Source organism: Bos javanicus, chromosome 17 (assembly GCF_032452875.1).
Source record: "Bos javanicus breed banteng chromosome 17, ARS-OSU_banteng_1.0, whole genome shotgun sequence".
Classification (NCBI taxonomy): domain Eukaryota; kingdom Metazoa; phylum Chordata; class Mammalia; order Artiodactyla; family Bovidae; genus Bos; species Bos javanicus.
Window position 1 is genome coordinate 54,078,952 of NC_083884.1, and position 25,165 is coordinate 54,104,116.

Sequence of the window (25,165 nt, forward strand, 5' to 3'; positions counted from 1 at the left end):
GGCTCTTTTCGGGGTTTGTAATTTGGCCGTGGGTAGGTAATTGGCTGGAGCAGGGCGGCCGGGCGCGGCAGCCAATCAGCGCGCGGCTTCTATAGGGCTTGAGTTATTAGACGCTGATCTCAAAACATCCTTCATCAGACACCAAGGAGAGGCCAACAGATGAGGGGAGCCATTTTTCTGCAATGGAATTAAATGGCCAAGTGGGTTTTTCCTTTGTTGCAAATGGGGAATGTTTTTCCTTTGACTCCACCATCCCGTTCAGGACGCCTCAGTGTTGTGTTTAACATTTGTCAACAAGCTAAAGGACTCAAAATTGGAAGAATGAAGAAGACTTTTAAAAGATCTGGATTTTTCCTTATGACTTGGAATCCATCTTTGTCTTGTATAACTAGGTCATAGCACACCATTAATGTCAGCAGTTAACAATTTTGAATTACAAAAAACCTAAGTAAATGACATATTTAATTTTTTTTCCTTTTTTTTTCGTGGGTGGGTGGGGGAGCTTGGAGCTGTCTTAATCTGTATTCTCTTAACTGAACAATAAATTTTTATATATATAGTTTCCTCTATTAAACACTTAAAACTGGCCATCTTATTAACTCCTTCTGCTCTTTTTAACAAGGTAATGTTTTAAATGTATAGTTTTAGGATTAGCGAAATGGCAGCAACAAAAAACTGTAAGCAGTCGTTACTCTTAAGTGTTTAAAAACCTTTTACATTGTAAGTACCCAATCCATTCTGTCCTTACGCAGTGCAGTTTTCATGTTAATGTTGCTGAGATGTCCTTAATTTTCTGAACCTTCATCTGCATGTATGTCTTTGTCGCTCTTGTCTAGCATAAGCCAGTTAAAATGCTTTTAGACGATTTTGCTTTTATAAAGCTAGGTTTTAGAGTTAAGCTTTTGAAAATGTTTACAGCAATAAATGCTAGTCAGCTTTCTTCCCCGTAACAGGTACACTTTCTTTGAAAATCGATCTATTTGAAGAAAAACAGACTCTGTTTTTCTCGTCTTTGTTGGGGAAGGGGGGTTGTGAGGGAAAGGAAGACCTCTTTGTGTAAAGAGACTAAAGCCGTCACAGGAAACTAGATTAAAACTGGAAAACAAGTCCTAGCTGGTTCGAGCCAAACACCATCGTTAACGGGGGTAGTTTCTATGGTGGTTGGGATGGCCGGTGCGTCTTTTGCCTTTTGTTTGATTTGACTGTGTATTTTCGCCTTTTGTCTCTTAATGACGGTCACACCATTGCTATATCCAGAGCAGTAAACAGTCCTCAGCGAAGCCGCCTTTTGCCAACCCAACCCTGGAAAGTTTGCAGAAGTGGAAGGAGCAGAAAATGCCATGAGAGTGTAACTTTAAAAAGGTAACAACAAAAAAGACACTACCATTACCCCAAATATTTCCAACTAAACAATCTCCCTAAAAGATTTTTTTCCCCCCCACAATAACACCTCCAAAACCTCCGCCCAGCTTGATCTTCCAGACTCCATGGCACCGGGCTGAGCGGTAAGTAAAAAAAAAAAAAAAAAAAAAAAAGTGTATTTGCCCCTTCGAGGAAATGTCTTTTCGAGAAGGCCAAGCGCTGCAAATGTTTAGGAGCTGAGGGGAGTAGGAGGTTTCTGGAGCTTCACGTTTGGCAGCCGGATCGGGGAGGGTGGGGGCACGAGGAGGGCTCTTCAGACCCTTTGCCCCTTTTGCCCAGGAGGCAAGAGGAAGGTCTCCCCAGCGATTTGGGGCATCCATGGAGCCGCCTGCGCTAGTTCCCCTCTCTTTTCTAGGTTTGAGCCTTGATAGGGAGAAGAAATTGAAGTGCTTTGGGGAAGGGGGTCACAAAAGCTGAGGAAGCCTCTCCTTCCGGGCCTGAGGCCTCTTTTCCTTTTGGTGGTTGGGGTCTCGCCCTCCGAAGCCGGCTTTTCGGGGCTCCTGGGCGCGCCTGCGCTTCCTAAGCAAAAAAGGACAAAAGGCCGGCGTCCATGTTGGCACCATGACGCAGCATCTCTCCCGCTTTGCAGCCCCAGCGCTGCTTGTGCTCCCGTCCGCGCTCGCTCCTCCCTCGCAAACACGAGTTTTATTTTCAGGTTCAGAGCAGAGCCGCCGGCTGGGCTGGGGCCGAGGCTGGGGCCGGAGCCAGGGCCGGGCTGCGGGGTGGCTAATGGCGGCCGTTCTCTTTCTTCCTCCCTCCTTCCCCGGTTGTCGTTGGGACCCCGGAGCAGGCGGCGGTCCGTCGGCCGGGCGGAGCCCTGAGAATCTGCGGGGCCAGTGCCCCGGGTCGGGGATTGGTCTCCGAGGCCGTTTCGGGGGCCGCGGGCCTTGGGGGGCGTCGCGCGCCGAGGCTCCCGCGCTCGCATCCGCGGGGCGAGGCGGCCAGACAGGCGCCATTTCGCGCGCGCCGCCCGCGGCTCGGGCGGTGGCGGCCGCAGCGCGCCAGGCGGGAGGAGGGAAGGAGGCGGCGGGGCCGGAGCGGGGGGAAGAGGAGGGGAGGCCGCCGCCCGCGTTCCAGGCCGCCGCCTGGGGGTATGCCCCCGGCCCGGGGAAGCTTAGACGTAGAGAGCGCGCTCTGCAGCCTCCGTAAACCCCGCGCCCTACTCAGGAGCCCCCGCGGGCACGAGGCCTCGCTCCCGGGCGGGGCCTTTCTTCTTTCCTCCCGTCCGGGAGCCAGTAGCAAAGGGCCACGGGGCCGCTCGAGGTCGCCCCCTGACCCCGAAGGGCTGCTCTAGAGGCTGCGGAGTTTTTTTTACCCCCCCGTGGCCCTGCTCTGACCCCAGGCCCTCCCTGCTGCCCACTCGAGCCATGGCCCCCACGTTTGGCCCCCTAACCGCCCTTTTTGATAGCCGAGCCCGAGGGGCGGGTGGGCCCCTTTTGTCCCCTGCTTTGGGCACGAGGCCCTCACGCAGGCCACCGATGTTCCGAAGTGGCCATGAAGGCAGTGCTGGCCACCGGCGCTCGGGAGGGTAGGGTGGGGGGTTGGGGCTTGGGAAAGCCGAGCGGGCCTTCCCCGGGATCCCCCTAGGCGGAGGGCTGTGGGGTAAACCCTCGCACCTCCGGCCATTCCTGGGGGAGGGGATGCAGACTGGGCGGGCCTTTGGAAATGCAGATGAGTCGCCTCCTGCAGCTCAGCGCTCCGGCTGAACCTTCGTGACTCCCGTGCGCCGCCGCCCCCCATCCCCCCCCGCCCCCCCCGCCTCATCCATTTTAGAGTGACGGACGCCTTGGCAGCTGGGAAGGGGGTTCAGCATTTGTAAGGCTCTTCTTCCTCTAGGAGATCATGTCTGGTTTGTGGCCATCGACGCCCTAAAAAAACCCTCCCGTTTTTCCCTTTAGGCTCGTGACTGGAGAAGGGGCCCGGTACCCTCAGAGTGGACCGCCCTCCTTTGGATAGCAGAAGCAGGTATAGTCTGACTCTGCCAGTCCCCGCATTAAGGTAGGTGTGAGCCCTTTCCCAGCCTGCGAGGGCGATTTGGGGGGCTTTGGCCTGGCGCCCAGGGAGGGCGGGCACCCCAAACCCGCTAGTCTGGTTCTTCGGCCCCTCCCCCACACAGATGTGTGGGACTGTGTGAAATCGGCTGCCTGCTGGGCCTGCTTGGTCCATCCATCCCCGCCTGTCAGCTTCTGTTGTCAGGAGTTTGGGGCGTGCAATTCTCTGCCGTATTTAGCAGCATAGGAGAGGCTGCACTTACGAAAGTATTTCCCAGTCGTGTGTTTTGTGGTGGGGGAGGGCCCTGGATGCCTCTTCTGAAAGGCACAGTCGGCTGCCAGGAAACCGGACCCGGCGCTGGCCCTCCCTTCCGGCCCGCACTGGGGGTGTGTGGGGTGATTGTATGAAGCTGGCCCCTTCCTTTCTAATGTCTGGCTGCTAGGGAGGTGAAGAACAGAAGGACTTGAGATCTCGGCCAGTTTTCTTTAAGAAAGAGGTTTCTTGACTCGTCTCCTTCCAGGAAATTCCCACGATTCCATCTCACCCAGCCCCCTCCCCCTCAAAGCCCTGTTTCTAGAATTGGACAAACCCGAATTTGAAACCTGGCTAGCCGTTTTACCTGCTGTGACCTTGTGTAAGCAGCGCAGTCTCTCAGCCCCAGTTTCCCCATCCGAACAAATGGGTCAGTGATTCTCAAAGTGTGCATCCGATCACACGGGTGGCTCATTAAAATACTCCGAGACCCCATCCTTGAGTTTCTGATTCAGTTGGTGGGGCCTGAGAACTCGCATTTCTAATAAAATTCCCAGGTTTTGCTCATGGCTGCCTGGTGGAGACACATTCTGAGAACCTTTGTGCCGGGTAACACCTTGGGGTGTTGAAAGGACCTGAACTTGTGCACTTGAAGCCCCGACCTCATTTCTTGGTGCAGAGTCAAGGGCTTCGTAGTAATGGCAACTCTCATTTTCCTAACACAGGCTGATTGTGAGGGGTCTCCTGTCCTCTTGATCTCCAGGAAGCTCCACAGCTGGAGATAGTGTGACCCTTGATCTCTGACCCCTCCCCCATGTGAGCTCTAGTTTGTGATTACTTTGATGAACCATTTGGGTCCCTGCTGATTGCACAGCCTCCCCCCTTTTGGGTTCAGGCTTCCCAGTCTGATCGGCTCTGTTCACTTTTATCCCATCCCTCAGTGTGGGGGCTGGATTGAGGATTGGAGGAGCCTTAGGGCTTGCCCAGTGATTCTGTTGGGGCAGTGTTGGTGTTTCATCAAGGGAAGCTGTAGGTCAGGCAGCTGTGGGCTTGACTCTCCAGGGTGCTAGTGACCTTGGGCGAGTCTCCTGTGTAAAGTGATGATAATGAAGCCTGCTGTAAAGGGTGGAGGGCAGATTAAGTGCGATTAAGGGGTGCCGGCCTCACGTTCTGGCTTCACATTAGTTGGCCTTCATTCCTAGGTGGCTGGGCCATCTGTAGGCTCCTCCCCCACTTGCCCACCCCACAGCATGTGGCGAAGCCTCTGGGCAAAGGGGAAGACTGACTTTCTGCCGGCTGGGAGCCAGCACTGTTTTTCCTCCAGTGTGTGAGTTGGGGTTGTGGCCCTTCCTCAAGTCCACAGGCTGTTCCATAATGGGTCCTGATTTAGGGGTATGCCCCCCCACCCCGGCAACTGGGAGAGTAGAAGTGACTCATTCAAGGTCAGGAGGCCACCACGGGCAGTCAGAATGAGGTTCCAGGTGTCTTGACTTCCAGCCCAGCGCCTGTGTCCGTGGCACCCCCTCGCCCCAGCTGTCTGGGTTATTTTGGTCTCCTGCCCATGCCAGCTGTCTGCTGGCATCACTGCCCAGGAGCCGGCAAAGCTGTCTGGTTGAAAGTAGCCAGCATGGTACTCGTAGTTCCTTCTGGCTGCCGAGTCTTGACCACATGAGGATCTTATCCCAGATAAGCTGGATTTGGTCCATCCTGTCCTTTGCTCGGGTGAAGGGGGTGCAGCTGACTACACTGGGCACTAGACTCCCTTTCCCCTACCCAGAGTGAGCACTTTGTAAAAGCTGGTGAGGCTCAGATTATTAATACCCTATACTATGAGCCTCTTCCCACGTACACACTTGTCCCAGTCCTAAGGTTTAGATTCTGCTCTGCCATTGATGTGTTCATTCAACTCCCTTCGATTCTCAGGTGACGTTTCTGCCACCTAAGAGTGTCCTCCATCCTTTTCTGATCGAGTCCTTGGGGCTCCGCGGACCAGTGGTCTTTACCTCCCGTGGGCACTGGATGGTTAAATAATTGAAATCTTTCCCTCTCAGCGGCAGCCTGAAGGGCTACAGCCAGTTCCAGTTCCTCCACACCCGCCCTCGGACCAATTAGGGAACAATGAGGCTCTCCCCTGGGTTCGGGGTGTGATTCTTGGAAATGGAGGGGTGTCCGGAAGACCTGGAAGGATTGTACCCCCTTCTCGCTTCTTAGTCTTTTTTTCTACCTCTTGAATTTGTTTGTCCGCATGCTGGTATCACCTCCTAGGTGAAGGGAGGAGCGGGGCAGCCTATCGTCCTCAGACGGTGGTTCCTGCGCGGGAGGGTGGCCCCGCCCACCGGTCACCCAGCGAGCTCGGGGCGGGGCGTTCCTGGCGCCCAGCCGGTGGAGCCTGCCTGGAGAGGGCCACGCCAGCGGAAGGGCGGCTGGGAGGTGGCCGGACCTGCCTTACTACTGGACGCCAGGGCCCCGCCCCTTCCGGCTTGTCGGCCAACGGGCGCGGTGTGGAGTACGACCTTTCGGACAGACCCTCTGGGTGGAAACTCAGCGTCTGCCTGGACTGTGGAGGGCACCCGGCCATCTCAGAGGCCGCCTGGGTCCAGTGCTGTCTGTCTCCTTCTGGCCAGTGACCTCGACAAAATCCCGCCCCTCCAGGACTCATAGTCTCCCCTTGTGAACCAGGAGGAGGAAGGTGGCGGATAACCTCTTGAGCTGTTTCTGGGTCTGGCTTTATGAAGGCCGCTTTTTTACTCTGGCAGTCACTCCCCCAACCTTGTTACCAAATGTCGAGCCTGGAGGAGAGCCCTAGCACAGGAAGAGACAGCTTTGATCCCCCAGGCCACCCTGGGCCACCTCCCATCTCTGGGACCTCAGAGGATGGCTCCATTAACTTCTGTCCCACATGGGGTGGATGACCCCCTCAGGTGTGCAGTGACCTCCGACAGTGTTCCTGAGGCACTAGGGAAGTGGAAGCCATAGCATTGCTGTTCACTTCCCTGTCCTGATCTGTGCTGGCCAGATCTTGACCTCATAAGACAGAAGTGTATCTGGCCCTACTTCTCTCCTGGGATCAGTTGGCCTCACTAGACACCCAGGGCTTCCCAGGTGGCCCAGACGGTAAAGAATCTGCCTGCAATGCAGGAGACCTGGGTTCAGTCCTTGGGTTGGGAAAATCTGGAGAAGGGAATGGCTACCCACTCCAGTATTCTTGCCTGGAGAATCCCATGGATAAAGGAACCTAGCAGGCTACAGTCCATAGGGTTACAAAGAGTCAGACATGGCTGAACGATTTAACACTGGGAGAGCCCCTAGGCCTAAGTGTGAACACAAGTCGCTTCACCCCCACAAATGTCACCTGCCAACTCCCCTAGGCTTCTGTGTACCAACAGTTCTGTGGCAAGAACCGGGTTAAAGAATTTTTTTCTTCTCCCAAATCTCTCCAGGAATTCCTAGTGAAGAGAAGAATGGATCTGGGTCCTCAGATTGTGTTGCAGGTAAGGGAGTCTGCCGGCTTGTGGGCATTTCCAGTGCCTCAGCTGGCCTGCACTGGCCTACTGCCTCTGAGGAAGCTCTGAGCAGCTGGCCTGGCCACTGGGTATTTTTAGCTACAAAGCCAGCCCCTGCACCACCACTGGAGCGAGGTCCAAATCAAACATGCTCCCTGCAGGGTGGGGTTGGGGCTCCGCCAACCTCTTGGCCAGGCAGGGTGGGTGGGCAGGCTGGGGCCAGTGTCAGCTGTCTTGCCTGGGCCTAGGCCAGGTTGGGAAGACCCACTTTTCCTCCTCTTGGCTCTGTGTTATGTCATTTGTTGTAAGTTGAAATTCATTTCATAGAAAAGGTAGAAACTCAGGTCTGAGGACTTTGAGAAAAGTCAAGTGGACTCCCCCTCCAGGCTGGAGCAGTTACCACAGTTTGCTCAGAGTAGGGTGACCCTTCTAAGTGAATTCTCCCAGTGACCCTCCCAGATGAGGCAGTCTTACTCTCCTAGTCACTCCCTGAGCTTCAGGATCCCTGACACAAGGTCAATCCTGCAGTTGGCTCAAAGGTAAGTGGTCCTCCCCTCTCTCTCAAAACCTTCTTCCATCCTCCCTGTCCCTGAGTGATGCTCTTCCCCTCCTGCCAGCGCCAGGCTGCCCCTATGCAGAGATGGCCCCAGCCACGGCCTCACCAACCAATCATAGCTCCTCCTCAGTCACCGGAGAGAGCTTTGGCTTGGCTCTTCTGTTCAGAGCCTGTGTCTGACTCCTGTCTTCAGCCTGGCAGCCAGGCCTCCATGGTCTAAGCCTTGGTTTCCTTGACAGCCATGTCTCACCCTTCTCACGCCCCAGCCATTGCCAAACTTGATGGGGTTTTCCAGCCACTGTGCATTTACTCAAGCTGGACGCCCATCCTACTTCCATTGGCCCTTCCTGCCAGCACTGCCAAGCTTAGTTCATGTACTACCCAGGTCTCTCTCAATCCCACAGGGGCTCTGGTGTCTAAATAGTTCACATCTTGCATTTAGACTGCTTCCCCCAAGACTGAGTTCCTCAAAAACAGGAACACAGTTGCCTCTCAATAAACTTGTGCTGCAAAAAATGAATGAATTGCTGTAAATTTGTCTAGGGGATCTTGAGGGCTCTCCACTTAACAGCCTAGAGCTGGGCTTCTCTCTTCCCAGGTCTGTGCTCTTTGAAAGTTTCCAGGGGCAGTCTCTGCTGCCATCTGGTGGTCAGGTTATGCCTTGCAGCCGCCGAAAACGTTGACCTGGCATTTATGGAACTGCCAGGCTGGCAACTTCCTCTGGAAATAAAGTTTACCTGATCTTTGCTGAGTGCTTGAAAATGGGGAACCTTTGGGGTGAAGGCAAGAAGATCCTGAGTCCTGCCAGCTCTTCTCTGAGGAAATTATCAGAGATCTTATCCTAGCTGGGAAAGACCCTGCTTTCTCACCTAGCCATGCCCTGGTGCCTGCCTGGTACACGCTTGCTCCTGAGGATCCCTCTGCAACCACTGGCCTAATTTGTGCAAAGCACAGCCCAAAGTGCAGGGAGGGATGGGGGCAGGATGGTTTCAGCCAGCCTTCCTGATAGTACTCATCCAGAGTAGATGCTCAAGAAATAGCCGTTTTGGTCATGGGGTAAGGAGGGTTAGGGAGACAGCTTGAGAAGGATAGGTATTTCTGCTGTCTGGAGAATACAAATAAAGTGGACGGAAGGGGGCCCAGCTGAAGGCGACTACATCTACCCTGGCCTTCCCTGTTCTCTCCTCGACGGAGTCTCTCCTCACGCCTCTGGGTCTTGCTAGAAAGAGGCTCCCGCCCGCGTGGTTTGGGGCCAACTCTCGAAAGGGCATTGTTATGAGTCAGCTCACCTGTTCCCAAAGTCCCCGCGCAGATGCCATCGCCCAGTAGAGGGCGCCAGACCTCCACCTTTGGGAGGTGGGGTGATAGGTAAGCGGAACTGCTATTCCCCAGCCCGCACACAGACTCAGACGGCCGGATCAGGTGGGCCGACTTGACCCTCATGCTAGGATATTGGACACCACCGATGCTACCTTCTGGGGGAAATTGCAGTCAGAGCGGACTTCCCCAAGGCCATGTAATTGGGGCGGGGCGCAGATGGGGGCATTTTCCTAGCGCTTGAGACCAAGGCTCCTCAAACCGGCGTGTTGGGGACATCCTGCCAATCAAAAGGATGCGATCCGATGGGAGGCCAAATCGGCCAATCAAAGGGTCTCTGCCTGAAGACAGCCTGCCAATGCCGGGCGGGAAGAGGCGGAAACTATCGGACCTTGCCGGTGAGGGGCGCGCAGTGATGCACAGGGGAGGAGATGGGAGTTGCCATCGCCGCCGAGCTCTCCATTTCTCAGTTGCCTCAGTTTCCTTGGGAATGAGACTGAAGTCAGCCCGGTTGGCTGCCTGGCGGAGGAGGTGCCGAGGGCGGGGCTTCTCTTAGTCCCGCCCCCGGGCCAGTTCCCACCCCGCCTCCGATCGCTCAACCCCAGCGCTCTACCCGGCGAGCCGCTGCCAGTGCTGCCGGCTCCTGGCTATGGACGCTGCTGGGGCCCCGGCCCCGGCCCCGGCCCCACCCGCCGCCCCGGGCTCCGGCCGGAAGGAGCTGAAGATTGTGATCGTGGGCGACGGCGGCTGCGGCAAGACTTCGCTGCTCATGGTGTACAGCCAGGGCTCCTTCCCCGAGGTGAGGCTCGCCGGGGGGCTGCAAACAGGTAGGCTGGGGGCGGGATGGGGGAAAGGACTTGGGGCCACGAGGGGCGACGGGCGGACCTCAGCCTGCGCCTCGAGCCCGGACCCCGGGTCCCTGGCATCCTGATCACGAAGAGGCGGCCGTCACCCGGGGGCGCCCCCTCGGGAATTCCAGAGCCCAGCAGAGTGGGGGTGTGAAGCTGAGCCAGATGGGCTGAAGATGGAAGGTAGGGGTGGGTGTCCAGCTGGAACCTGGACACCCGCTGCACCCCTTAAGAACCGACATAACCCCTTCTCCGACAGCACTACGCCCCATCCGTGTTCGAGAAGTACACAGCCAGCGTGACTGTGGGCAGCAAGGAGGTGACCCTGAACCTCTACGACACCGCCGGTGAGTGCGTCTGCGCGGCGAGGGTCCTAGGGTCCGCCTGCAGGGTTTTCCCCTGAGGGGAATCCCCCCACCGGGCCATCCCGCCCGCCCTCCTGCCTCTCCGGACCTCGACATCCCGTCACTCCCAGAGAGGCGCTGTCTGGGAGCCCGTTAACCACCGCCTGGCTGGGTGGTGCTGGAAGCCCGACAGAGTCGCCCCATCTGTAAAAGGAGGGTATTTGGAAGAGGTGAGCTTCTGGGCCGCCCTCCTAGTGCTGATGTTCTGAGGGCTCACAGCTTCGTTCCTCTCCTGTGGTTCTAGAAAACCGTGGGTTTTGCTTCTGTTTACCATGGTTCCAGGATGTCGTGTGTTACATGCTGTGGTCTCTTAAGATTCCGTGGGCTGCTGATCTGAGTCCCCTGCTGCTAAGGATTCGTAGGCTGCATTTCTGGGTCCTATTTTGTAGAATACTCTGGGCTTCAGATCAGATCCTGTGAACGCCAGGATTCTGTGGCTGACAGTCCTGAGACTCTAGGGCCCTATAGCTATAAATTCTGAGTCCCGTGTTTCTGGGATTCCATGGACTGTGGTGCCTGGCTCTGGAATTCTGTGGTCTGTCATTCTGAGCCTGTGGTTCTCGGACTCTGTGGCTACACTTCTGTTTTTTCCTGGCACTGAAGAAGGAGCAGAGCTCTAGGGGATGTAGGTCCAAAATAAGGTTCTTTCTGCCACCTGCAGCTCCCAAGGCAAGTGTATTTATGCTGATCCCCTCGCAATCTTCAGCGTTCCTATTGTTGGGGGATGGTAGGAGGAGCACAGCCAATGGGAAGATTCCAGTAACACTGCTGCTGCTGCTGGTACCCTTGAGGAGCTTACCTCATGCCCCGACTCCCCTCTGGTCTGAATCAACATTGGGGAGCAAAGGTTAGGATCCCCAGTTGGGGCCTCACCCAGCCTTTGTGACTCTTATGTTTAATGACTTGTGTGGAACCATGTCATCAGGTGCCCTGTCAGCCAAGCCTTGTATGTATAAAGTGGAGTCTTCCAACTGCCCTTGGATGAGACCAAAATCCCCCACCCCCATCCCCAGCTCCCCACCCCACTGTGCACCTCTCCATAAGGCAACCAGTAGCATCTGTCATTCCACCCTGGAAAGGTTTAGGAAAGGGTCTCTCCCAGACCCAGGTCCTTCTGTATTCCTGACTTTGTGGGTGTGTCCCCCCTCGAGTGGCCCCTAAGGACCCTCTCTTGTTGGATGAACACCGTGCAGGGCCGCCCCCAGAACAGGGCCAGCCCCTTGAACTGGAAAAGCCAAAATCGTCTGAGGAATTCCCAAAGGCGGGGCCCCAAGTGGTGTGTCTGGGGCTCTTTCAGTTTCACACAGACCCAGGTAGGGGGAGGTTCATTAACTCTGCTCTGGGTGGAGGGCTGGTGGGGGAGGGAGGGTCAGAGCAAGGATTGAACCAGCTCCTCCTTCCTCTCATCTCAGGCCTTCTCCATTTAGATCCCTGGGGCTCACTGTTCACCACAGCCTCCCCCAGCAGACCCAGTGCTGGGACCACTTCTGGTCTTTCTTGCTTAACCCGGAAGAAGATGCTCAAAAGACTTATCAGAGTACATTGTCATGAAGAGGTTCTGGCAAGCTTCTGCTTGGTATAAGGCAGGGTTTTCACTAAGAGCTCGTGCCGGAGGGGTGGGGAGAGCGCTTTCTCAATTGTCAGAAGGCGTGACCACCCAGGGCAATGATGACCTGCCCGCAGCGTCCTGCCGCATGCTCTGGAGTCTGACCTGGGCTTTGATGCTAGCTCTCATGGCTGTATGTCCCTGGGGACACCTGGGCCTCAGTTTCCTCCTCTGTGTGTGTGTGCATGCTCAGTTGTGTCTGACTCTTTGCGACCCCAGGGTCTGTAGCCCTCCAGGCTCCTCTGTTCATGGGATTTCCCAGGCAAGAATACTGGAGTGGGTTGCCATACCCTTCTCCAGGGGATCTTCTTAACACAGGGATCGAACATGTGTCTTTGCGTCTTCTGCATTGGCAGGTGAATTCTTTACCACTGCACCACCTGGGAAGCCCCTTCCTCCTCTGTGAGCAGGGCTAAAATAGCTATGAGGATGACAGAGTCATGTGATGTACAGCGCTTAGCACAGGGCCTGCCTCTTCCAAAGAGCTCACTGAGTGTTACTGGGAGTTTTCTAACCTCCTGCCGCTCAGGCCCAGGCCTGAGCCCAAGCCTGTTCTTTTGAACCAGTGGCCTGCAGAGCTCTGTGCCAGCCCCCACCCATGCTTTCCCAGCAGGACTGTTACAGGCAGCAGAAGAGCAGAGCCGGGCTTTGAACCTCTCATTAGTGTTCTGGGGAAGTAGGCTGGCCTTACAATCAGTGGGACAGCCCAGGAGAGAGATTCTGGTGCAGAGAGATGTGGCTGCTCCCTCAAGAGTATCCTGCTGTGTCTTGGAAAGCCCCGTTATCTAGAGGAACGTGAAGGAAAGGCTGGGTCATTCCTTTTCCACATGCCAGTGCCCAGCACAGCACTTGTCACAGAGCAAGGCTTGTGGAACGAATGAATGAAGAAAAATCTTGGGCGCATAGAGATCTCTGGAGAAGGTCCTTTGTGATAAAGATGGTGAGATTGGTCTCTGCCTTTGGGGTCGACAGATATCAGGAGAAAGTGGCAGAAAAGACGGCCAGGTGACCAACTAGAGGAAGATAGAGACTGAGAGAGTGAAGGGAGTGGCCAAGGTGGAGATGAGTCCAGTAAAGGTTGTTGTAGAAGGTTCTAGAACCGGACGGGCCAGACCCCAAGGTGAGGGGTGGAGGACAGGAGAAAGCATCTTTCCAACCAATCAGTGGTACCCAGAGCTGTGGGATGGGGTGGCCCCTAGGAGGCAAAATTTCTCCATACCCAGGACCCTGCCCACAGGGGTCTGTGTGGGAGGACAGTCTGGTTGCTTGTCTCCATCCGGCGGAAGCAGTTACAGACACCGCTGTAGCCAATGGAGGGGTACTGAGGGGGATGGAGCTCTCAGTGCTCAAAGGTGAAGAGGGGCGGGAGCTGTGAGCACCCATCGCTTTAGCGGCTCATCTGCCACCTCAGAGGCCGGAAACTGCGGTGAAGTCTGAAGTTTCCTGGGCAGAGAGAGGGGAGATGTGGGGCGAGGTGGGATGTTAAGACACCAACCAGAGACAGTTATCTGGGCTTTGGGGTGGGGCCCAGGGGTGGGGCAGGGTGGAGTTGCCCTGGGAGGTGGGGAGCTGCGGGCCCCTTCCCAACCTGAGATGGGAACAGTAGGACAAATCGGGGGCAAAGCAAGTTGCTAAGACAGGAATTACGGACCCAGGAGCCCCAGAGGCGGGGGAGCTGACCCTGCAGATCCGTCAGAGCAGCGTGGTCTGAGTTCCAGGCCCAGGCCACCCGAGCACCAGCCGCTCCTTTCTCCGGGGGAGGAAACACAGGTTGGGGAGGCCCCAGCAGCACTAGTACAGAAGTGGGTTCCTCTTCTGGCAGCTTCCGCTTCTCACACTGCCTACACCCCTACCCTGACCAACACCCCAGCCAGAGCTGGGAATTATGTGCCCAGTGGGTGTCCTCTGGCAGATTTGGGGACTGCTGTGGCTCCAAGGATACCCTCTCCTCAATCCAGCACCAGACCTTAGAGACCATACCCCCGACACGATGCCTGCCACAGCCGAGCTTCCTGCAAAGGAAATGCCCTGCGTGAGGCGACTTTCGCCTCACTTCCTCTGCCCCACAGCACCCCAGCTTCAGGAAGACGGGCAGCTTCAAGGGGCACTGTGGCCCAGAAAACATTCCCTCACTAGAAGCAAATGCATCCTTTTGCACATAACTCGGGGCCTTTTATTTGTTTCTGAAATTCATATGGCTGTGCTGGGTCTTAGTTGTAGCATGAGAACTCTTAGTTGTGGTATGTGGGATCCAGTTCCCTGACCAGGGATCAAACCCAGGGCCCCTGCATTGGGAGCACAGAGTCTTAGCTACTGGACCACCAGGGAAGGCCTTCGGGGGCTTTTTTTTTTTTTTTTTAACCTTGCAAGCCCATCTTCAGAGGCCAGAGTGGAACCCTGTTCATCTCTTCTGGACAGATGACTTGCCCCTCTAAGCCTGTGAATCACTGTGGGTAAATGGGAAAGGTCATTGTATCACCTGTGGCTGGGAGGCCCCCTAGAGTTTGTGGGTCCAAAGATCAGGGGTTAGAATCCTCTACCCAGGCCCCTGTCCCTTGTGAGTTTCAATTTCAGTAGTAACCACACCTTTGGCCAGCATTGCGAGCCTGCAAGTTCTCTACTTCCAAGATCAAGGACAGGATTATCACCCCCTTTTCCAGATAAGGAAACTGAGGCCAGGTAGGGAAGGTGCCAAGATCGTGGAACATGAGTCATGTTGAACATGATGGATATTGGTTCCCCTGACTCACAGGGGAGTGGTGTCCAGGATACTCCACTCCCAAAGAAACAAGGTCAGCAGCGCCTGCAAGTCCATCCTCTGCAGGCGTGGTCCCTGCATACTGACCCCTGGGGAAGCTGAGCCAGACACAGTCAAGCCAAGAAGGCAACCCAGAGGAGGCGCTGAGATCTGGGCTGGCTACCCATCCTCTCCCAGAGTTCATCCCTTGTTGGCAGCCTTTTCCTCACCTGGTCGGGGCTGGGGCTTGTAGAATAAGGACAGCTTCCCATCCTCTGGGGTGCCCTGAGAGAAAAGCACCCCAGTAGCCCTCCCTATGATCCTCTATCATTTATGAACCTTCCTTTTGGCTGTGTGATATTGGGCAAGTCACTTCATCTCTCTGCTTCAGTTTCTGCATTTGTAAATTGAAGAAAACAATCGCCAGTGGTGGGAATTCCCTGTCGATCCATTGGTTAGGACTCCGAGCTTTCACTTGCCAGTGGGCTGAGTTCGATTCCTGGTTGAGGGACCAAGAGTCCACAAAGCCACGTGATAAGACCAAAAAAAAAAAAAAGAAAGAAAAAAGCCCCCAAAACCCAATAGCCAGTAGTGAGGAATCATAGTGAAGATTGATGAGTCTGTGCATACAAAAGCCTTTGAATGGGGCCTGGCATGTGATGAGTGAGCACTGCCGATAAATACTGTTGACCATTTTCACTACCATTATCACAGGCCCACCTATTCCTCACATGTCCATTTCACAGTTGAGAAAACTGAGGTCCAGAGGTGAATTCCCAATTGAAAGGCTTCCTGGGAGGATTGGAATTTTTAGAGTGGCTGGGCTGGCAGCTGACCTTGGAACTGGGGACTGAGTTGGTGCTTCAGCTCACAGGAAACCTGTCTATGACCTTGAAATCACCCCCAGCCACATGGGCTCCTAACAGGAAGAATTTGCCCCACCCAGCTTCCCTCCTGGGGTGACTGCTTAAATTAACACAGGTGGGACTTCCCTGATAGTCCAGTGATTAAGAATCCATCCTTCCACTGAAGTGGGGTGGGATGGGAGGGCACAAGTTTGATCCCTGGTTGGGGAACTAAGATCCTGCAAGCCGAGCAATGCAGCCAAAAAAATTTTTAACACAGGTGATAGAAATGAAGTGCCCTTGCAAGCCTGAAAGCCATAGAAATTATCATTACACTTTATTCACCCGCTCATTTGTTGTTTCATACCCCCAAATGATTACTGAGCTTGTGTGTGTACCCATTGATGTAACAGTGATGTGTACAGAGATGGCCGGCATCTCAGGGTCTTATGTACTCATGGAAAAATCATGATGTTGGGTAGTGATGTCCTTTCTAGGAAGAAAATTAAAGCCATAGTTGGTCATGGGACAGATGGCAAAGGATGCTCTTATTTCAAAGCAGTCTGGAAAGTTCTCTAGGAAGAGGTGACATCTCTGCAGAAGCCTGAAGGAAAGGAGAGAGTGAGCCATGCTGTTACCTGGGAAGAGCATTCTAGAAGAGGGAACAGCAAGGGAGAGGCCCTCACCAGGAGCAGGCTTGGTCTGACTTCCTCTTTCTACCAGCCTGACTTCGGCCCCCATCGAGCCTGCTGCAGTCAGCTCAGGCCCCAGTTTGCTCAGCCCAGTGGCACCCTTTCACCTCCCTGGTCCCTGCCACATCTGACAAGAGTTGAACGACTTCGAGACAGCCCACTAGCCAGCAGTGACTGGACACCTGCCCGGTGCCAGGAACGATGTTTAAGGACAGACATGGTCCCTGCCCTCCGGGTGCCTACAGTCTCCCAGGGGACAGGCAGTAAACGAATAAACGTGGGAGAACAGACTGTGGCCAGACAGGGCAGGGACAGACTTTGTGTGGTGAGAGAAGGCCTCTCTGAAGAGTCAGCCGGGCAAGGTGGGGAAGACGTCGGCACAGACTTCGGCACGCAGCAGTCCTGTCTCGTAACTGCTTGTCTTCTCCTGCCATGTTTCTAAAAGGGCATCAGAGTGTGTGTTAGGCCTGGCACCGGTCTGTGCGTACTACCGAGCAGAAGAGAGCACTGCTGTGTTTCAGCAGAAGGAAGGCTGGCTTTGGAACAGAATGAACCTAGAGTCAGGCCTGGCTCTGGTTCGGTGACCTCGTGGTGGAAGGGGGGGAGGTCACTTCATGGCTCATGGTTTCTTTATATGTAAATAGGATTCAGGAGTTCCCTGACTAGCACATCAGGTGTTTGTTGTAAAGATTTCTTTAAAAAAAAATTTTTTTTAATTTTTAAATTTAATTAATTTTCTGGCTGCGTTGGGTCTTCATCGCTGGCACAGACTTTCTCTAGTTGTGGTGAGCAGGGGCTACTCGCTAGTTGGGGTGTGCAGGCTTCTTGGGGCTCGTTGTGGAGCACAGGTTCTAGGTGCTCTGGCTCAGTAGGTGTGGCACACGGGCTTAGTGGCCCCGAGGCACATGGAATCTTCCTGGACCAGGGGTTGAACCTGTGTCCCCTGCATTGGCAGGCAGATTCTTAACCACTGGACCACCAGGGAAGTCCATGTTGTAAAGATTTCTTAATCATTTAGAGGCAGAGGCCCTGTAAGAAGTATGTGAGGTGACGTCCTCAGTGGCTTAGTGGTTAGGATTCTGGGCTGCCATGGCCCAGATTCAATTTCTGGTCTGGGAACTGAGATTCCACAAGCCATGGGTTGCGGACAAAAAAAAAATACTGTAATGCATAACGTGGCATTATCAATAAGTAGAGGTACAGAGAAGATGATTATCTTGATAAAGGAAATAACTATGGATGGTGAGTCTGAATGTTTAAAATGTTTGGAAGCAAACGATGGGGAAAGGAGGAAAAAGCATTCCAGGTGTGACATGAGAGCTTGATGAGTTCAAGAAACAGCAAGACTGGACCACAGCGAGTGAGGGTTAGGGGCACAGGTGGGAGGAGGGTGAAGCCAAGGTTGGTAGGCATGGAGGTCATGTCAATAACCAGGAGAGTCTTGGATTTTCCACAAAGAGCAATAGGGAGCCACTGAAGGTGTTTGAGATGAGGGGAGGGGCATGATTTTAGTTTTGTTACCATCTATTCAGGGGCTTCCCAAGTGGCGCAGTGGTAAAGAATGCATCTGCCAGTGCAGAAGGTGGCGAGAGGCTTGGCTTCAATCCTTGGGTTGAGAAGATCCCCTGGAATAGGAAATGGCAACCCACTCCAGTATTCTTGCCTGGAAAATTCCATGGACAGAGAAATCTGGCAGGTTACAGTCCATGAGGTCGAAAAGAGTTGGACAACGACTGAGCGACTTAGTGCGTGCACATACACACAGACAGACACACACACCACCCCACCCACTCCATTCAGCCGCTGGGTGGAGAATGGGTTGAGGCGGCGGCACGGGAGGAGGCGACGCAGGAGACTGTCTTGGATGAGTTAATCACTTGAAATGTAGCCAATGCTACATTTGGAGAACCTGAAGTTTTAACGTTAATTAAAGTAGCCAGGTGGGGCTAGTGGCTACCCTCCCAGACAGTGCAGGTCTAGAAAGATGTTCACAGAGGTCAGGAGAGGGGATAGTTTGGGGATGTGTGTGGAAAGGGGAGGAGATTGGCTAGAGTAGCGTATTGGCCTGTTTTCCACCATCTTACAAGGATTTCTCCTGCTTTTGGCGACGAGGGCAGGAGGGCCCGAGTCTGCCAGGTGCAGACTATCCCTAATCCCTTCTCCGGTGTTGAGGGGACGTGGGCTGAATGACAGCCTAGACAGTCCTCCCGGACCAGCCATCGTTAGAGCTGGGTTCCCGGCCACTGCACACTGTCAGGGGTCCCTGGGTTGATGGGGAGCCAGTGGGAAAGATGGCAGCTGTGCCATCACCAGCAGGACATGGCCTGTCCGTGCTCTCCGGAGAGGCCACTTGTCCTGAGAGGCCTTGGGCAGGCAGGGGTCAGAGGGCAAGCTGGTGTCACCCTGGCACCCACAGGCTAAAGGCCAGGGTGGGGATTCCTGGGCTCAGTGTTCTGCGTTCCCTGGAAGGGAAGTCACTGCCTGAGTCTTTCTGCAGAGGTGGCTGGGGGTCGCCCATGGGCTTGAAAGACTCTCACTTCTCACTCTGGGAGTTTTTAAAAATCCCTGAGCCAGGGAGGGAGGTTCAAGAGGGAGGGGACATATGTATACCTATGGCTGGTTCATGTTGATGTTTGACAGAAACCAACACAGTTCTGTAAAGCCATTATCCTTCAATTTAAAAAAAAAAAAAAGACTACTGAGCCGTGGGGACCACATGCAGTGTGTAATCCCAGGCCTGCTTCTGAAACAGAAAAAAATTCTGCAGGACGTTGTTGGTGAGATCTGAACACAGCTAGTAGATTGGGTTAGAATACAGTCTCAGTGTTGGTTAGTTTCATACTTGTACTGAGGTAAGTGAGAAGACGTCCTTGTTCTTAGAAAAACCACACGGTAAATCTTCAGGAGTTTGGGGCGGGGGTGGGGAGAAGCAGCAGCCAGCCAAAGGTCTTCTCACATGGTTTAAAGTGTTTATATACAGATAAAGCAAGTGGACAAAACGTGAGGCCCCAGTGAATAAGGGAGTAAGGGAATTCTTTGCACTCTTTTGCAATTTTTCTGTAAGCTTGAAACTGTCGACAAAAAATACTAAATGAGGTCTTTTTTTGAAAAAAACCAAGCCCACTGTTGCCCAAGCCCAAGCTTGGGTCCTGATTCACTTGGTGCTGGGAGGGGCTGATGTATCAGAAGCCGTCAGTTCCCCTGGTGAGTCATGTGGTGCAGGGTTGACAACCAGTGCCAGGTGGGCCCAGGCAGGCAAATGCCCATCATCTCCAGCAGTCCCCCCACCCTCCTATTAGCATAGGCCAGAATGCAAGAGGAGTATAACCAGAGACCATGCCCCTCTCAGCTTGCAGGTGGCAGGGGCACCCTCCACAGTTAACTGCAGTGTTCTGGGCCCACCCAACCCCACTGGTCTGAAACCTCGGGAGAGGAAGGGTTCGGTTTCTTCAGAGTCTGACCTTAAACCTGAGCATCAGGGATGAAGACGGAAGCGAGGGGTGGTGATCATTATCGACATGAGTGCTAGCTGTTTCCCAGCACTGACCCTTCAGCCAGGCCCATCTCTGAGCACCACAAGAGCACCGCACAGCTTTTATTTTTGAGTGTTTTTGTTGCTGCACGGGGCAACTCTTTGTTCCAGCATGTGGGCTTCTCACTGCGGTTGCTTCTGTTGTTGGGGAGCACAGGTCTAGGCCGTGTGGGCTTTGTAGTTGCAGCTCCCAAGCTCTAGAGCACAGGCTCAATAGTTGCAGTGCATGGGCTCAGTTGCTCTGATGCATGTGGGATCTTCCCGGATCAGGTATCAAACCTGTGTCTCCTGCATTAGCAGGTGGATTCTTTACCATTGAGCCACCAGGGAAGCCCCGCTGCTTTTATCTTGTGTAATCTTCCCTACGGTCCAGGACTGTGGGCTGTCTCCTCTGTTTTATAGTTGAAGAAATCGAGGCCCAGAGACACAGAGTCAACTGCCCAGGAGACCCCAATCCCTACCCTATCTGAGCCCAGGCAGGGGACTTGGGTGGAGAAGTAAGGGGCACCTCCCTGACCCCCACCTGCTGTCTGGTTTCAGGACAGGAAGATTACGATCGGCTGCGGCCCCTGTCCTACCAGAACACCCACCTCGTGCTCATCTGCTATGACGTCATGAACCCCACTAGCTACGACAACGTTCTCATCAAGGTGAGGCCCCGTCTCCCAGCCCCGCCTGCCTCTGGAAGTGGGGCCAGATGGGGCCCTACCCCTGATGCCTGCCCTCCCCTTCCACAGTGGTTCCCCGAGGTCACACATTTCTGTCGTGGGATCCCCATGGTGCTCATCGGCTGCAAGACAGACCTGAGGAAGGACAAGGAGCAGCTGCGCAAGCTCCGGGCAGCCCAGCTGGAGCCCATCACCTACACACAGGTGACCAGGGGCCCTCCCCGACCCCACCCCGAGGAGCCTGGGTCCACGTGCACAGCCATGGCCAAAAGCCTCCCAGGCCTTTGGCCTCAGCATCTGGTGTGCCTCAGTGACCTTTCAGAAGCTGAAGGCAACAGAATTCTAAGAATCATATACCCAAGTGGTGTTAGTGGTAAAGAACCTGCCTGCCAGTGCAGGAGATATAAGAGATTCAGATGTTCAATCCCTGGGTAGGGAAGATCCCCTGGAGAAGGAAATGGCAACCCACTCCAGGATTCTTGCCTGGGGAATACCATAGACAGAGGAGCCTGGCAGGCTACAGTCCATGGGTTCGCAGAGTCGGACATGACTGAAGTGACTATGTGTAAATGCCATCCCAGCAGCTTGTGGGCTCTTAGTTCCCCAACCAGGGATTAGACCTGGGGCCACAGCAGTGAAAGCACTGAGTGCTAACCACTGGACCACCAGGAAATTCCCTAAGAATAATTTTTAGATATTAATAGACACTTATCTGAGCACATTACTTACCTCATTTAATCCTTATTACCTTGAGGCAGGCACTGTTACTACCCCCCTCCCTTTTACAGAGTAGAGATTGAGACTCAGAGAGGTTAAGTAGCTAGTCCAGGGTCACACAGATAACCTGAATTGGAGCCAAAATCCCACCCTAGTCACTCTGGCCCCAGAGCCTGAGCCTTTGACCACCGTCCTGTCCCATCACCCCAGAGGCCTGGAGGGGCAGGCCTGTGTTGGAAAGCAGGGCTCCTTTCAGGAACCTGACTAAACCCTGCAGCCTTCTGGGTGAGGCGTGGCAGAATAAAAGGAACACAAACGAAAACTAATAAAGTTTAATCAAAAGGAATAGGCATTAATAAATTTGTGTTAGAAGTATTTTTCTTTCTACTCTATAGCCAGCTCAGTTGCCTAAGTTGTGCTTCTGAGACGAGCAGGGAGAGAGGCATGTAGGAAGCCCTTATGTCTTGAGGCCTTCAATGCTTCTCACAGGCCTGGCAGACACAACAGACCACCACAGTTCCTGGCTGAAGTCAGCCCCTCTCTGCCTGAGTATGGGGTGGAGGCCAGGATGGAGTTCCCAGCAGCTACAGCCTGTGGGCCACACCAAACAAGCCCTTATGGCCCATCTGCACATCCTGGGGAGGACCCTGGCCCCAGGAAGCCCCCAAATTCATGAGTGGGGTCGCACAGGAGGTGCCCAAAGCCCCTGGTCTAATCCCAGCCCCTCCCCCGACCAGGGCCAGAGCGCCTGCGAGCAGATCCGAGCTGCCCTCTACCTGGAATGTTCTGCCAAGTTTCGGGAGAATGTGGAAGACGTCTTCCGGGAGGCTGCCAAGGTTGCCCTCAGTGCTCTGAAGAAAGCACAGCGGCAGAAACAACACCGGCTTTGCCTGCTGCTCTGACAGCTCCCAGCAGGGCATGCGGCCCTCGCGACAGAACTGACAGGGCCCAGGCCCCCAGGCCCATGCTGCTGCCCAGACCCCACCCCTGCCCCAGCTCTCCAAGGGCACTTGGCGTCAGGCACCTCCAGGACCTAGTGTCTGGAGCCTGTGGCCAGGCTCTTGGAACATTCTGGAACTCTCTCCTTTCCCAGCTGGAGCTCTGACCACACACTCCCCTCCAGCCTGTGTGGCCATAGTGGTGGTGAGGGTGGGGGTGCTGAACTCGGTCCCTCTGTTATCCTGGAACCAGCACTGGAACCAGTGCCCTTGTCACATCCAGCTCCCAGCTGTGTGTTTCCTCTCTGCACACCCAACAGGTCCTCCAAGCCCATGCCTGAAACGAGAAACAACGTCTGGTACATGGATACATGTGGACTTGGCAGCCTTCCACAGGGCTCCCAAGCCTGCTCTCCCAAGTCACCCACCTCCCTGGGCCCCCGAAATAGGCATGGTCACATCTTCCAGCTTCTCGCTTCCTCCGCCCAGGAACTCAGGCACCGTGGTGGGCCTGGGGCCTATCAGAAGAACACAGGCCTCAGCCCTGGACATGAGGGCCCTCCTTCCTCCACCTCATACAGAGGACTTCAGTCTCAGCCTTCAGCTTGGCCACCATCTTTCCAGAGCTGGACGCACAGGGGACAGAGAGGGATCTCTCTCTAAAAGCAAGAAGTATTCCCTGGACCATCTATTTGATCCCTGCTCAGCGTCTGTGACCCTACCCTGGCCACGACTTGCCAGAAACCAGAGATGAAAAGTAACAGAGGCTCTTGAGTGATCTTGGGCAAGTCAGGTCTCTCTACAGATTTCTTTTACCTGCAGAAGGATGGCACTGGCTTGTCACCAGGCTCCCCTCTGTCCCAAACAGCGCCCCCTGCTGCCGAGGTGTGGAGACTACACACCAAGGCCATCCTGGCCTCCTGGGAGACTTCCTGATTAACCCCCAGCACAGCTTCCCGGAACCTCCTGAAAGGGCTGGGGTCAGAGTCCCAGGTGATTCTAATGCCCCAGAGATTGTGAGCTGGTGGTTCCTGAATAAGCCGGGGAATCAGCTTTACCTAATATGAGATCATGGCGTTAGGTGGTTCCGGCCCTCCCTGGTATCTTCTGCCTCTGCCCCCTCCCTTGCCTAGTGCTCTGGCCTCCACTGGGCCTGAGAAAGAGACATAAAACCTACCCTACCCCACCTAGGTTCCCCAAGGCCCTGACATGCCTAGGGAGAGTCAACAGAGCATTCAGTCCAGAGCTTCGTGGACAAAGAAAGGATGGTCTAGGACAGAGGAGGTCCACAAACTACAGTCTATGGGCCAAATCTGGCCACTGCCTATTTTTGTAAATAAACTTTTATTGAAACACAGCCACTCCCATTCATTTATACATTGGCTGCCTTTGCCCTCCGACGGCAGACTCGTGTGACACGACCATCTGGCCCTCAAAGCCTAAAATATTTGCCATCTGGCTCTTTACAGAAAAAGTTTGCCAACTCCTAGTCTGGGGCAAACCCAAGTTCCTAAAGGGCCAGATGGGAGACCCAAATGAGTGAAGTAGGGTAGGGATGAAAGGAAGTGGTGGGGCAAACTAGAAAGCAAGCCCCCACCCTAGACAAGGCAGCTCAGCCCAGCCAAATGCTGCTCTATGGGAATGTTTCTAGGTCTTTCCATCTCTCTAGGGAAAGTAGAAATCTGGATTTTTCATGTGGGATCTTACTGGAGGGAGGGGAAATACCATATTTTGAAAACTTAAACTCCTTCGAGGGCCAGAGCATGACTACAGACACCATCTGTGAATTCTGGCCAACAGAGATTTCTAGGTAAGTTGTTAAGGGCGGCTGAAGCCCATACGAGAAGATGCAGAAAATGCAACCAAACCTTTTGGCTTCTTCATAGATAGAGAACCTAATGTGAGGTGACCAGCAGACCTGCCATGACCTCCAGAGGGTGACCTCCACAAAGCGAGCCTGCTCAAACTCACCCCTCCTCCCTCCACATTCCAGAACCTCTGAGGTGAAGGGGAGAAGTCCGGAGCACGGGTGACCTCCATGCTGGCTTAAGTCCCAACCAGGGCTGAGTCTTGTCCCCACTCCCTGAGTTACTGCATGAATCTGGGAAGGTGGGCTGAGGAGTGGCGGTCAGGAAGCACCCCTCCCACAAGAGTGGACCCAAACTTTGTGGGGGGCAGGGTGGGTGGGAGGGAAACATGCCCTCAAACCAACCAAACAGTGCAGGGGTGCCCTCTGGTGGTGACCCTCAGAAAACTCCCCTGCCTCAGGCCAAGCCCTGGCGGCCAGCAAGCGGGGAGCCTCAGGAAGCACAAGGAGCAGGAGGCACAGAGGGACAGTGGTTCTCTGAGAGCTGAAACACCCCGGAGGCCGCGGGGAGCTTACAGCAGAAGCAGCGCCCGGGGAGGGAGACTCCGCAGGACACCAAGAGGCTTCCTTCCACCCACCTAGGACTCAGGAACTAGCAGATCAGCCGAAACCCACCCCCAGTGAGGCACATCTGAAGCCCAAACCTGAGGGGCTCAGTGACAGGATGGGGAACAGAGGGGGTCCCTGAGGCTTAGTTCCCCCCGCCCCCTCCCGGGAAGACTGACCCAGTCTCGAGAGAGCAGCAGGGGAAGGAGGGCAGCAGATTTTAGGGAAGGGGGCAGGCAATATTAAATATGTCATAAATAGGGAGGCTGGGGCCGGCTAATACTGCGCCGACAGGCTGGGGTCACATTCCTCTTGTCCAGCCAGGGACTGGGCCTTGGCTCTGCTCCCAGTGATGCACTGGCCCCTGAGGTCACCGCTGCCAGTGGTCACTGGCGCTGTTGGGGAGGAGATGGGCAGCAAGGACGCCGCCTGGGATCCCCTGCAGTCTCAAAGTCCGGGGTCTTGAGGGGCGCTGGCCCCGTGGCTCACGGCTTCTTGGCCTTGCTTCTGTTCTGCTGGAGTTTGGTGTGCACGACTTTGAGTGTGGTCAGGAAGTTGCCGAGGAAGAGGACGAGGAACGTCAGCGCCAACACGAACACCTGGCGGGGGGGCGCCCCGGGGTGGGGGAGGCAGGCAGAGAACAGAAGGGAGAGAAGGCAGAGGCCCGCTCAGGTCAGCTCTCCTTGTTGAAATGACTGGCCCCCCCAAACCCCACACACACAT

At 54.7% G+C, this 25,165-nt stretch overlaps 2 protein-coding genes across 10 annotated transcripts in view; one reads left to right on the plus strand and one right to left on the minus strand.

Moving 5' to 3' along the window:
* The first annotated feature begins 130 nt into the window (after positions 1-130).
* Positions 131-23,386, plus strand: RHOF (ras homolog family member F, filopodia associated). Of its 5 annotated transcripts, none has more exons than XM_061384750.1 (8): positions 131-200; positions 1,258-1,362; positions 1,470-1,505; positions 3,321-9,841; positions 10,150-10,237; positions 20,247-20,356; positions 20,444-20,578; positions 21,829-23,386. In XM_061384750.1, the coding sequence occupies exons 4-8, from the start codon at positions 9,692-9,694 to the stop codon at positions 21,991-21,993; spliced, it is 648 nt and encodes a 215-aa protein (XP_061240734.1). In that variant the 5' UTR covers positions 131-200; positions 1,258-1,362; positions 1,470-1,505; positions 3,321-9,691; the 3' UTR covers positions 21,994-23,386. The 5 variants fall into 5 exon arrangements, with proteins under 5 accessions (XP_061240734.1, XP_061240736.1, XP_061240738.1 ...); XM_061384752.1 differs by lacking the exon at positions 1,470-1,505 and having other exon boundaries at positions 3,321-3,420; positions 7,107-9,841; XM_061384753.1 differs by lacking the exons at positions 131-200; positions 1,258-1,362; positions 1,470-1,505 and having other exon boundaries at positions 3,321-3,420; positions 7,107-7,157; positions 8,324-9,841.
* The window catches only part of TMEM120B (transmembrane protein 120B), a 45,656-nt gene continuing 41,900 nt past the window's right edge, over positions 21,410-25,165 (minus strand). For all 5 annotated transcript variants that reach the window (XM_061384744.1, XM_061384743.1, XM_061384745.1 and 2 more), the window contains one exon: positions 21,410-25,041. In XM_061384744.1, the coding sequence (XP_061240728.1) occupies positions 24,928-25,041 (114 nt within the window). In that variant the 3' untranslated portion in view covers positions 21,410-24,927. The remainder of the gene's footprint in view (positions 25,042-25,165) is intronic.

Bases quoted from the DNA above. Each gene is read 5' to 3' on its own strand.
- RHOF (XM_061384750.1), top strand. From the start codon at position 9,692: ATGGACGCTGCTGGGGCCCCGGCCCCGGCCCCGGCCCCACCCGCCGCC. The intron at 9,842-10,149 runs GTGAGGCTCGCC...CTTCTCCGACAG, and splicing joins GCCAGGGCTCCTTCCCCGAG to CACTACGCCCCATCCGTGTT. The intron at 10,238-20,246 runs GTGAGTGCGTCT...GTCTGGTTTCAG, and splicing joins GAACCTCTACGACACCGCCG to GACAGGAAGATTACGATCGG.